General features: G+C 49.7%; 1 protein-coding gene across 7 annotated transcripts; it reads left to right on the top strand.

Annotated features, from left to right (window-relative positions):
• The first annotated feature begins 257 nt into the window (after positions 1 to 257).
• Positions 258 to 11,381, top strand: Polm (DNA polymerase mu). Of its 7 annotated transcripts, XR_607311.3 has the most exons (12): positions 292 to 842; positions 2,300 to 2,477; positions 2,869 to 2,967; positions 3,097 to 3,267; positions 4,519 to 4,590; positions 7,713 to 7,833; positions 9,225 to 9,357; positions 9,444 to 9,546; positions 9,648 to 9,896; positions 9,970 to 10,053; positions 10,378 to 10,544; positions 11,100 to 11,234. XR_607311.3 is itself a non-coding variant. In XM_029564032.1 (11 exons), the coding sequence occupies exons 1-11, from the start codon at positions 655 to 657 to the stop codon at positions 11,358 to 11,360; spliced, it is 1,659 nt and encodes a 552-aa protein (XP_029419892.1). In that variant the 5' UTR covers positions 278 to 654; the 3' UTR covers positions 11,361 to 11,380. The 7 variants fall into 7 exon arrangements, 6 of the variants coding, with proteins under 6 accessions (XP_008832284.1, XP_029419894.1, XP_029419892.1 ...); XM_029564032.1 differs by lacking the exon at positions 10,378 to 10,544 and having other exon boundaries at positions 278 to 842; positions 11,100 to 11,380; XM_008834060.3 differs by having other exon boundaries at positions 293 to 842; positions 10,378 to 11,239.
• The last annotated feature ends 1,422 nt before the right edge of the window (positions 11,382 to 12,803 follow it).

Below are 12,803 nucleotides of genomic sequence, written 5' to 3'. Positions count from 1 at the left end.
GCCTCCCAAGTGCTGGGATTAAAGGCGTGCGCCACCACGCCCGGCAATAAAAATATTTTTAAAAAATAAAAATATTCATGGAGTTTTTGCCAGAACAGTTTTGGTTTCTTTTTCAGATTTAAATGTTTGATCCGTCTGGAATTTATTTAGTAAGGAAGGAGGCCGCCAATTTCTATTTTTCCAAACGGACAGCCAGCTGTTCCAATGCCTTTCGGTTGGAAAACTTTTCACACTCCACGAGCTCCGCATACATTTTCCCCCTCAGCGCCTGTCTCCCCGCCAGAGGAGGCCCCAGCCCGCACAGGCGAAGCCCCACCCCCAGCCGCCTTTGGTGAGCTGAACCGTTCCGGCCTCTTCTCTCCGAGGTCTTCGAAGTCAAAGGGCTTTCTGGGAGAATAATTTAAATAGACAACGCGTCCTGGGCATTATTTGCATAGGGGTAGGGCCACAACAAGCGGACCATCCTCAGAGGACGCGACCAGCGCAAGAGCCTCCTTTTTGCACAGGACGTGGCCACGGTGGAGGCGGGCCCCACGGTGGAGCCAGACACCACTTCCTCCTTCCGCGGGCTCCTTCCGCATTCCTCCCGCCTTCCTTCCGTGCTGCGCTGCTTTCGTTCCGTCGTCTCCCGGCGCCTCCCGAGTCCGTGCCCAGATGCTTCGGAAACGGCGGCGAGTGCGGGCTGGGTCCTCGCGCGGCGCTGCTGCCTCCTCCGCGCCGCTCCCGGCGCGCTTCCCCGGCATCGTCCTCTACTTGGCGGAGCCGCGCATGGGCCGTAGCCGCCGCGCGTTCCTCACGCGCCTGGCGGTGTCCAAAGGCTTCCGCGTCCTGGATGTCTACAGGTGTGCGGCTCCCGCGCAGGCCTCTGCCGAGGGCTCCGGGTTGGTGGGTGCCGGCCTCGCCGGGTACAGGCGGACGGCTGCTACCCCAGTATGTGGCCCCTTGACCGCAGAGACCACTGTGGTCCCCGGCGTTCGGTTGGTTGCACGTTAACTCTGGCACTTCGCAGCCCTGTTACCTTTTTTCTCCAACCCGGATTTCCTCTTTTAAAGGGTGCCCGGAGTAATCTTCGGGATTGTTGAGAAGCAAGCCAAAGGTTTTTCAAAGAGCCGTGCAGAGACAAGTGTAGTTAATAGTATTTGCTAGCTGCCCTCCCTCCTTGTAAGCCATCAAGAATGCCCTGAGTCTATGGAACACACCTATTTCTGTAGAGGGAACTGCTACGATGCCCAGGCAGGAAAGTGAAGATAGCAAAAGAACTTGGGGCCAGTGCCCCTGTGGTGAGCTGGCTTGTCGGCCCCCACCCTCAAATAAGCATTTGTGAAGACTAGTGCACCAGAGTTACTTAAAAGAGAACAAAGATAGCATCTTTTTTTTGGTCTTTCTGAAGCAGGGTCTCCAACTCACTATGTAGACCAGGCTGGCCTTGAACTCATGGAGATCATCCTGCCTCTGCCTCCTGAGTGCTGGGATTACAGATGTGTGCCACCACACCCGGCTCAGAGATAGCATCTTAGACTACAGAGAGCTTAGACTACACTATGCTTTTTACAACAGCCTGGCAAAGTAGCTGCTGTGTTATCCTTTCCAGAAGAGGAAGTATAGATACCAGGCTCTCCCAAGGGCATGCAGCAAGTGTTTTTCCACTAGGGTTTAGACAAATTAGGCAGGCACTGGTGTCTGCCTAAACCCCAGCACTGGAACTCTTATAGATGTGATGATGCATGTCTATAATCATGGCACTTGAAGGTTGAAGTATGTTAGAGTTGCAGGCCAGCGTGAGCTTCATAGTGAGTTTGAGGCCAGCCTGTGCTACATAGCAAGACCCTTCTCAAAACAACAGTCAGCACTGAGATGAGAACCACTTGGTCCAGGTCCCTAAAGAGCACTTTTCTCTGAGGTAGAGAGGAAGGCAGACAACACAAACAGGCTATGCTTGTGACTAGAGCTAAGAACTACAGTTCTGAGAGACATGGAGGTGTTTATCCACCAAGGAGAGGCTGGGCAGAGAGCTTTGTAGAAGTGACGTTTAAAGAATGAAGGACAGTCTCAAAGTAGAGGGCACGGCAAGAACAAAGGCCTTGAAACCTAGCATGGTAGCACACCCTTGGAGTCTCAGCACTTGAAAATCAGAGGGAGGCAGAGCTCTGTGAGTTGGCATAGCAAGTTCCAGGTTAGGGCTACATAGTGAGACCCTGTCTCAAACAAAACAAAACAACACACCACCAACAAAAACAAAGGCTTGGGAGTATGGAGCATAACTGGAAGGGCCCTGGGTTTCCCTGTCCTCTCCACCCAGCTCAGAGGTGACCCATGTGGTGATGGAGCAGACCTCGGCGGAGGAAGCCATCAACTGGCAGAAGCGCATGGCTGCTGATCTGGACTATCACCATCCAGCTCTGCTGGACATTAGCTGGTTCACAGAGAGCATGGCAGCTGGGCAGCCTGTCCCCATGGAGGTCCGGCACCACCTGGAGGTGAGCTAGTGCTGGGCTAGCCCAGCTGGCATAGATACTGTGATAGCAGCATTCCAGTGTCCTTTGGCGGTGGGGAGTGAGGGGGGTCTCCCTGAACCACAGAAGCCAGTAGAGGGGTCCACAGCAGGGACTTGGGGGCTGGACTTTCCCAGCTTATGTCCTAACTACATCCACATGAGGCCTCTTATTTTTAGCATATTCAAGTGTTTCCTTAGTAAGGATTTGGGATGACCTGTGGGTTTTCAGGAACCTGACCTTGGAATGCTCTGGAGCCAGGCTGCCCAGAGGCAGAAGACAAGCTCTCTCACCTTTGAGACCTTAGTCGCCAACCCATGAGTATAGAGTTAAGAGGTGGTAGCCTCATGATGGCCTGTACCTTGCCCTCCTGCAGGTAGCTGAGCCCAAGAAGGCGCCCCCAAGCCCGGTATTGATGCCAGCTTATGCCTGTCAGCGTCCCACACCTCTCTCTCACCACAACACTAGACTCTCGGTAAGCTGCATCTATGAGGAGATCCCAGCCCTAGAGAGTTGGGGACATCGGTATAGGTGGTTGGTAGCTGATGGGTTGAGGCAAGGTACCTTGACCACCCCGCCACTTAACCAAGGGCCCTTCCTGCAGGAGGCTCTGGAGACACTGGCAGAGGCAGCAGGCTTTAACAGCAACGAGGGCCGCCTCCTCTCCTTCCACAGAGCAGCCTCAGTGCTCAAGGCCCTTCCCTACCCTGTCACATCCCTGAGTCAGCTGCAGGGGCTGCTCCATTTTGGAGAACATTCCTCTAGAGTTATCCAGGTAGGTGCTTGCCATACTGAGTAGGGTAAGTGGGTGGTTCATAGCCAAGTGTGGAAGTATGGGCATGTGCACAGATGCTGCTGCAAGGCTACAATAAGCCATCCTTAGCACAGATCCCTCCTGGTATGTGTTGCTCTCCAGCCCCAGGATGGCTGAGACGACTCAGTGAAGGGAGCTGCTGGCATTAGTGTCATTGTCAACAGTCCCAACTGCCTGGGATGGTGCAAGAGAGCACCCTGAGTGTGGGGCTTTAAATTTTTTATTTATTTTTTTATTTCATTTTATTTTATTTATTTTGGTCTTTTTGAGACAGGGTCTCCCTGTAGCCCCAGCTGACCTGGAACTCACAGAGATCTGCCTGCCTCTGCCTCCCTACTGCTGGTACTAAAAGCGTGCACCACCACACCTGGCTCAAGTTTTTGTTTATTTATTTTTATTTTATGTGTATGAGTGTTTGCCTGCATGTATGTAATTGCACCTGTGTCATACAATGCCTTCAGAGGCCAGAAGAGGATGTTGGATCCCCTGGAACTGGAGTTACAGACAGTTGTTAGTTGCCATATGGGTACTGGGAACTGAACCCTGATCCTCTGCAAAAGCAGCCAGTGCTCTTAACAACTGAGCCATCTCTCCAGCCCCAATTAACTAAACCAGCCTTTTGTACACTTTTGCTTCAAGAGCCCATAGTGGCAAAAGATGCTTTTAGATGAACTCATACATATTTTTAAGGGTAAACATTTTATATCCTGTGATTTTTTTAGTCATCTGAGAGGTACCCGTATTACTGGGCCCTTGGTATTTATAACTCCAGTCCTGAGAAGCTTTGAGGCTAGAGCCTCTGCTATCCTGACTGTGAACAGCTTTGGTCTCCTCCCCAGTCACAGTCCCCATTTCTTTCTTTTTTTTTTTTTTTTTTTTAATATTTTATCACTTTTATGTGTACAAGTGTATTCCCTGCATGTATGTGAGTGCACCCGTGTCGTGCAATGACACGGAGGTCAGAAGAGGGCTTCAGATTCCCCTGGAACTGGAGTTAAGGACAGTTCATAGCCACCATGTGGGTGCTGGGAATCGAACCGGGTCCTCTGCCAGAGCAGTCAGTGCTCTTAACTGCTGAGCCATCTCTCCAGCCCCACAGTCCCCATTTCTAAGTCTTGCTGGTTCCTGACACCACAGAGCCCCTCTCTGCAGGGTGTGGAGGGAACTGCCTCCATTTTGAGCTCAGAGTTCTGTTTTTATTTCCTGTTGCAGGAGCTGCTGGAATGTGGAACATGTGAGGAGGTGGAGCTAGTACGCTGCTCAGAAAGATACCAGACCATGAAGGTGTGTAGAGCACAGTCCACAGCATATGCAGACAGCCAGCAAGGGCGACTGACTAGGGTCAGAGAAGGTCTCAGGAAAGAAATGGCAGCTAAGCTGACACCTGATATGTACAAGGCTGCCAAGTGGAGACATGCAGGCAGAGCCTGTTTGGAGCACAGGGAATTTTCTAGATCACTCGGCACCATCTGTTTTTAATGGACATTTTTACTTTTTTTTTTTTTTTTTTTTTGGTTTTTTTGAGACAGGGTTTCCGTGTAGCCCCAGCTGTCTTGGAACTCACTATGTAGATCAGGCTGGCGTTGAACTCACAGAGATCCGCCTGCCTCTGCCTCCCGAGTGCTGGGATTAAAGGTGTGCACTACCACGCCTGGCTGGACTCTTTTTTTTAATAGTTTATTTATTATTTTTCCTTTCTGTGTATGAGTGTATTACCTGCATGTATGTGAGTGCATCCATGTCATACAATGCATAGAGGTCAGAAGAGGGCTTCGGATTCCCCTGGAACTGGAGTTAAGGACGGTTTGTAGCCGCCATGTGGGTGCTGGGAATCAAACCCTGGTCCTCTGCAAGAGCAAGAGCAGTGAGTGCTCTTAACTGCTGAGCCAGCTCTCCAGTCCCTAATGGACTATTTTTATGGAATATTCTCATGCATATTAAAGAGCACACTGAACAAAGTGTGTGCATGGGGCATGTGTGTTTAGGATCGCCACCTTGCACTGTCTCATCTCTTATGGTTTCAGGCATCATTCTTGGTGCCGTGGGTCTGCCTAGCTCCATGGGACACTTTTGTCTGTGCCTTTCACTGCTTACCTGATATGGAGGTGCCATCCAAGCCTCCTAGACACTTTGCTTTTGTCTGCTTTGATACCTTTCTGCCTCTCATTTTATAACTGGAAATTGTCAGGTCAGTGGCCTGAGATTTGTGTCAGTGACTTGTGGTCTCCTAGGAGGGTGAACCTGTTGGTATTGTAGAACAACACACAGAATACCGTCAAGGGAGCAGGGAGGCCTTGCAAGAGATTCCTCCAACCATGTATAAAGCAGTTGAGGCTTGCTGGGTGAATCAGATGTGGGGCCTGGGATGAAGTGACCTTGATGTTGAGGGAGGTAGGTGAATGGTTTCACCCTCACTCAGCCCCAGCCCTAGTGAGCATGTCCTGGGCAGAAGAGAGGGAAGCACTTTAAGATGTTGGAGCTGTGTCTCCACCTCTCCCCCACCCTGCCTCTTAGGTACCCCAAAGTCCTAGGAAACATCCACACCAGCAGAAGATTACATTAGTAATTGAAAGTATTTTCGTTTTCATTTTTGGGTTTTTGAGATCAGATCTCACACTGGATCCAAGGCTGGCTTCAAATTCAAAGCAATCCTCCTGCCTTAGCTTCCTAAGTACTAGGATCATAGGCATGAGGACCTCCCCCTTTTAAAATAAATAATATAGTTATTGATTTCTACATTTTATTCATTTTTAGATTTAACTTTAAAACTTCTTTTTACATCTGTTTATTTATTTGGGTAGGGGGTAGCATGCCATGGCATATATGTGGAGGTCAGAGGAAAACTTGCAAGAGTTGGTTCTCCCCTTCCACAATGTGGGTTCCAGGGTTTGAACTCAGGTCATCAGGCTGGGCAACAAGCCCTTTTATCTGCTGAACCATCTTACAGCCTATTTAAAAAATTTTAAAGACAGTTTTTAAAAAAAATATTTTATGCATATGAGTGTATTGCCTACATGTATATAAGTACACCTGTGTCCTGCAGTGCCGGAGGAGGTCAGAAGAAGGCTTCCGATTCCCCTGGAACTGGAGTTACAGATTGTTGTTAGCTGCCATGTGGGTGCTGGGAATTTAAACTGAGTTCTCTGCAAAAGCAGCCAGTGCTCTTAACTACCGAGCCATCTCTCTACCCCCAAGACTGTTTTATGTAGCCCAGGCTGGCCTTGAACTTGTGATCCTCCCCATCTCAGTGTAGGGATTACAGGCATGTGCCACAACCTCAGGATTATTTGTTTTTGTTTTTGAGACAGGGTCTCATGGAGCCCAAGCTGGGCTGGAACTCCCTATGTACATAGCTGTCTTCCTCTTGCCTTCACTTCCCAAAGTGCTCAGATACCAGCATATTACTACCATACCCCACTAGTGTTAGATTGTTAAAGCCAGATTCTGTTGATTGAAGTGATAGTTGTCTTCCAAGGTAAGTTTAGGGAATCTGAAAAAAACACAGAAAGGACAGGGCTGAAACTGCTCTTTTTCTCCTCTGCTTACTTGCTTGTTTGTTTGAGACAGGGTCTCACTCTTTAGCTCAAGGCTGCCCTAAAATAGATAGATCTTCCTGCCTCTGCCTCCCGAGTGCTGTGATTACAGGCACACATGGCCACGCATGGCCTCTGCCCTTCCTTGACACACATCAGTATCCTCCACGACTAGAAGACATGGCCATAGAAGAGCTTGGACCATATATACAGACTCTACCACTATGTGGGCTGTCCTCAGTCTCATTCCAGAATTCCTGGGGAGAGTCTCTGACTGGTTGACCCAAGGCAGGTAACATGCTTGAGTCCAGGGTCCCCATAGACCTGTTGGCATTTGAGCCTTTCCCCAGCTCTGTGTGGGAGACTCCATGAGACCAGTTTCCCCATACCTCCTGTGGCAGAACCTTGAACAGGCCCAGTCAGCTTCTTCAGTATTTCTGCTGAAACCATACTCTAAACTCCTTGATTTTGCTGTTTGTTGAAGAGAACCACAGAAGTAAGCACTGAGATTGATGGAAGAGGCAGTTTTCCATGTGAATTAAGAATCCATTGAGCTAATGTATAACTTGTTTGGTTCTATTGGAAGTGAGGGCTGTTGGACTTGTATACATTTAGGGGAGAGCCCCTTTATAGAAGAGGAGTAAAGAGATAGCCTGCTGCGTTTTTGGCAGTTGGGCAGTAGAAATATGTTCCCCTACTAGGGCTGCTCCCAGGATATGTGAGTCTGGTCCCTTGTGAGAGTGGACTGGGCTCACTCAGTCCAGACTCCAGGACTGAGTCCTCATCCTGCGGCACTGAGCACAAAGCAATCCTCTCCTGTTTATCTTCCTGTGGGACTTTGCTCCTGACCCATCTTTTGCTTCCTTCACATAGGTCTTCACCCAGATCTTTGGGGTTGGTGTGAAGACTGCCAACAGGTGGTACCAGGAAGGACTGCGAACCCTGGATGACCTCAGAGAGCAGCCCCAGAGGCTGACCCAGCAGCAGAAAGCAGGTGAACCTCCCCAGAGCCACCTGGACCTGGAAGCTCTGTAACCTAAAGCCCTTAGCTCTGACATGGGATGTGCTGATTGAGTGGCAGGGAGCAGCTGCTGCAGAGGGGGCTTTGTAACAGGTCCTTTGGCTTCCTGGGGTTTCCTCCCTGCAGTCAGGGTCTACCATGGCCCTTTCTCAGTGACTGACTGTAGTCACAGCATTGCTGCGGCAGCCTCCTGTTTGATTTGGATGGGGGTTGGGGCAGCCTTGGTCTGGGCCCACCTGTCCAGTATGGTGCTTGGTGTGTGTGGTTCTGCAGTTGTAGGTATCACCATGAGCGCAAAGAATATAAACTTCAGGATTTCTTAGGCCTGGCTTGGAGTCCTCTATTTACCAGGTAGGGCACCATGTCTTCGTGGCTATCTTCTCTTGAGTCTAGGTTCCCTTTTCTAGGGAATGGAGAGAAATGATAAGATTCTGTAAGCTCCCCTGGGAGGTGGCAGATTGTAAGCAAATACTTGGTGTTTATGTGGCCTGCTGGTCACTCTGGTGCTACTGACTGGACCCACCTGGCTAGGGGCTCTGCCCCTAAGGGTGCCATAGGCTGCCAGCACATCTCCCTGGTGGTGCATGCTTCAGTTGTCTCTCCACAGGGCAAGGATAGACAGGATGGCCAGCAGCGTTTCCTAAGGGCTTGCTCTGTGCTAAGCACTGCATAAACCTTAATTCAGCGTGAAAGGCACAATGGTGCCTCTTTGACAGGCAAGGAGACAGTAATAGTCCAAAGGAGAGGTTGGTAGTAGCAAAGCCATCTTCCTCACGTCTTTTTTACCAGTTCTTGGTTGTCTTTGATGAATGCAGACTCTGAAACCTTAAAAGGACTGGCTGCATCTTGCCTGTGTTAACATCATCATCCCTATACATAGTTCTGTTAAAGGGTTGGTTTTTGTATTGTTGTTATTGTTACTTTGTGGAGTTGGGGATTGAACCTAGGGCTTTGGCATGTATCAGGCAAGCTCTCTGCCCTAGCTCTGGTTTTACTAAAGTTTTACAAGATGTTACCTTTGTGGGAGAGTTGGGATCTTATTTCCTTCAACTGCATATGAATCTACAGTTATCTTAAAATAAGAATTTAAGTTTAGCTGGACATGGTGGCGCATGTCTATAATTCCAGTGCTCTGGAGGCAGAGACAAGTTAAATCAAGGTCAGCCTGGTCTACGTAGTGAGTTCCAGGCCAGCCAAAGCTACATAGTGTTTAAAGGGGGAGGTGGATAGTTTTGTAGGCTCTCACTCTGCTCCTCTCAGACGCTTCTCCTGGTCTGCCAGCCATGGGGACAGGCTAACTGCTTATGCTGGGGTTCCTTGGGGAAGACAGGCTGGGGAAAGGAGGGAGTCCATGCTACCCACAGGGCTCCAGCACTACGAGGACCTGAGCACCCCAGTTGGGCGAGCCGATGCTCAGGCTCTGCAGCGGTTGGTGGAGGCAACTGTGGAACACACCCTGCCTGGAGCCACTGTCACGCTGACTGGCGGTTTCCGGAGGTAAGGGATCTTACCATACCTTCAGCCTGTATTCTAGCCTCATCTAGCCTCATTCTAGCCTCAGAGAATCAAACTGTCACTTTCAGGGGCAAGTTGCAAGGCCACGATGTGGACTTCCTTCTCACCCACCCTGAGGAGGGCCAGGAAGTGGGGCTGCTGCCCAGAGTGATGAGCCACCTGCAGAACCAGGTGAGGGCCTCCAGTGCTTCTGCTTGGGGTGACTGATGACCAGCCTTCTGCCCTCCTGGAACTATGGCAGTACCTGGCCACACCTGTGTCCCCCCTCCCAGGGCCTTGTCCTATACCACCAGTACCACTGCAGCCATTTAGGAGACCCTGCCCACCACCTCCAGCGGCAGAACCACACCATGGATGCCTTTGAGAGGAGTTTCTGCATCTTGCGCCTGCCGCAACCCCCAGAGGCTGCTATGGATGTGGCCCAGAATCCCTGCCCAGCCTGGAAAGCTGTGAGGGTAGATCTGGTGGTCGCCCCCAGCAGCCAGTACCCTTTTGCTCTCCTTGGCTGGACTGGCTCCCAGGTAGGCCATACACTCCTGGAGTTGCCTGGGGCTGGGATGCGCCACCCTGCTAAGGGCAATTGTTTCCCCTCAGCTTTTTGAGCGGGAACTTCGCCGCTTCAGCTGGCAAGAGAAAGGGTTGCGGCTGAACAGCCATGGGCTGTATGACCCAGAGCAGGTATGTTGTCAGGAACTAGGGAAAGAAACAGACCCCATAACCTGCATCCTGGCCCACAGTCTCAAATGAGTCCAGCATTCCTACATCCTTCAACCCACAGGGCCCAAATCAGGGTCTCAACTCCCCCATAAAGTTGAGACTTTTGCCTTAGCACTGGGCTCTGCCTCTGTCTAGCCTGTCTCTGGGGGAGTAGCCCTGAAAGAGGGCCAGAAGGTGGGGCTGCAGCCCAGAGTGATGCACAGTGCCTGGTAGCATGGCAGGACCCCAACTATACTGCATGGTAGTGCCCTGGCCCCCAGCCAGTAAAGCTTCTGTTCCTTACAGAAGGCATTTTTCCATGTGACTTCTGAGGAAGACATTTTCAAACACCTGGGCCTCACGTACCTTCCTCCAGAGCAGAGAAACGCCTGATCCTCCTGGTGGCCACCACTCCTACCCGTAGAAAATAAGGAGTAGCCTGATGGCTGACCATGAATGTCTGGGGAGAGAAGGTGTGCTGCCACCCACATCCTCATCTGGGCAAATGGAGTTTTCATGCTGGGACATTGGCAAGGAAGGGCCTTCCACCCAACCTCAAAGCTGTGTGACCTTGGGTCACTTTTAACCTCCTGGCTCCTCAGCATCAGGGGCTCTGAGCAGTGCACACATCGTGGAACTGTGGCAGAGTCTGAAGTTTTTGTTCTGATCCTGGTGTGAGCATTTGATACGTCCAGTTGTGGGTGTTTTGTCTGCTACAAGATATCTCCATTCAGGGTGCCAGAAGAGAAACACATATCCCTGTCCTGGGCTTGAGCTGTGAGATGGAAAATGTCATTCTGGCTGTGAGGTGTCACACACAAGAAGCCTGGCTGAGGGGGCTGCAGTGTCTGGAGAAGGAGGGGGCTTGGGACAGAGAACTTCTTTTGCAGGGGTATCAATCAGCACCACCACCCATAGATAGGCTTCCTGCTTCTGCCTTTAAAGGTTGTTGTCAGCTTTCTTAAAGACAAGTCTCACGCTGCCACTCCTGTCAGCCCCCAGTCCACTTCCTATCCTTCTCTTTCCAGACCCCATTTGGCCAATTCCTTTACCTTCTCTGCGGCAGAAGCATCAGAGTGGGCTCATCACACAGGTGTCCTGTTTTCTTCATGTCCAAAGGCGCATTCTGGCATCAAGGCCTTTGGCCTTGCCTTACTGTCCACCTAAAGTCCCCTTTCCCTGCCTTCTTTAGGAATTGGCTGGTGAGGGCTTCTCAGATCATTCTGTACATTAACAGGTTTTTTAAATTAACATTCAATAAAATGAATTCTTGGATTATAGTTTTATGAGTATACTGCCTGCATGTATGTAAGGGCACCCATGTCTTGCAATGCCCTCAGAGGTCAAAAGAGGGCATAGGGCCCTGGAACTGAACTGGATTTATAGACAGTTGTTAGCTGAGATGTGGGTGCTAGGAACTGAACCCAGGTCCTCTGCAAGAGTAACCAGTGCTCTTAACCCCTGAGCCATCTCTCTAGCCCACAAGTATACTCTTTACACACACACACACACACACACACACACACACACACACACACACACTCACACTCCTCACTTCTGCCACCATCAGGACACAACAGGTCTGTTCCCTAGAACATTGCTTTGTACCATTCTGTTATGGTGACAGGCTTTCTTACCCCAGCCTGCTTTGGTTCTTTGTCTCTATGGTTACATCATAGATGTGGAGCTAAACTTTATATAGCCTATTGATGGCCTCCGCCTTAGCATAATGCTCTTGAGATTCCTTTGGGTTCTTGCATATATCAACAGTTCGCTCCTCTTACTGCTACATACCATGAGAGTTCCATATAAGTCCATTCAGCTGTTGAAGGTTCACACTGTTTCATGGTTTGATGATTATAAGTAGAGCTGCTATGGGCCTACATGTAAATTTTTGTATAAGCAATACTGTAGACATTACTTTTCCTGTTGCTGTGATGGAATGCCCCGACAAAAGCTACTTCAGGGAGAATGGATTTCTTCACCTCACAGTCCAAGGGTGAAGCTGTCATGACATGGAAAGTGCTTGACGAGGTGGTCACATTGCATACTCAGTCAGGAAGCAGAGAGTGATGGATACAAATGCTCAGCTAGTCTTTCCCTTTTTATGGAACACTGGCAGTTAGAAGGGTGCCACCCATGGCAGGCTGGTCTGCCCACCCCAGTTAATCTAATACAGATACTCACTCACAAACATGCCCAGAGGCTAACCTAATCTGTCTAAATAATCCCTCACAGGCATACCCAGAGGCCTGCTCTAGGTAATTCTAGATCCTGTCAAGTTGACAATATTAAACATCACAAATATGTTTTCATTTCTTTTGGGTAAATAGCAAGGCATAGGATTATTAATTCATGTGATGAGTATATGTTTAAGTTCATAAGAAAGCCAAGCTGTTGTCCAGCATGCTTGTGTCATTTTAGAGTTTACCAACAGTGTGAGCCATCCATGTAAGCTAAACATCTCCAGGAGGCTGTTGGTCTGCATACGTTAGCTCTTAGTATTTCATGTTTATTTGAGCTGGTTTGCAGCAGTAGCTAACTGTTACAAATGTGATATATCACTCAGAAACTCATGAAACTCAAAAGCATAGTCCCCCTAGTCTGTTCAAAGGTGGGGCTTTTGGGAAGTAACTGATCATGAGCATCCTGACATAATCAGTGGTTTAATCCATAGATGGGCTAATACTTTGATGGCATTATTTGGGGTGGGGTCTCACTGGAAAAAGTAG

This window comes from Nannospalax galili, unplaced genomic scaffold, assembly GCF_000622305.1.
Source record: "Nannospalax galili isolate Female #2095 unplaced genomic scaffold, S.galili_v1.0 scaffold996, whole genome shotgun sequence".
NCBI classification, from domain to species: domain Eukaryota; kingdom Metazoa; phylum Chordata; class Mammalia; order Rodentia; family Spalacidae; genus Nannospalax; species Nannospalax galili.
The sequence above is the reverse complement of the archived record's forward strand: the minus strand, read 5'-3'. Positions and strand labels throughout refer to the sequence as shown.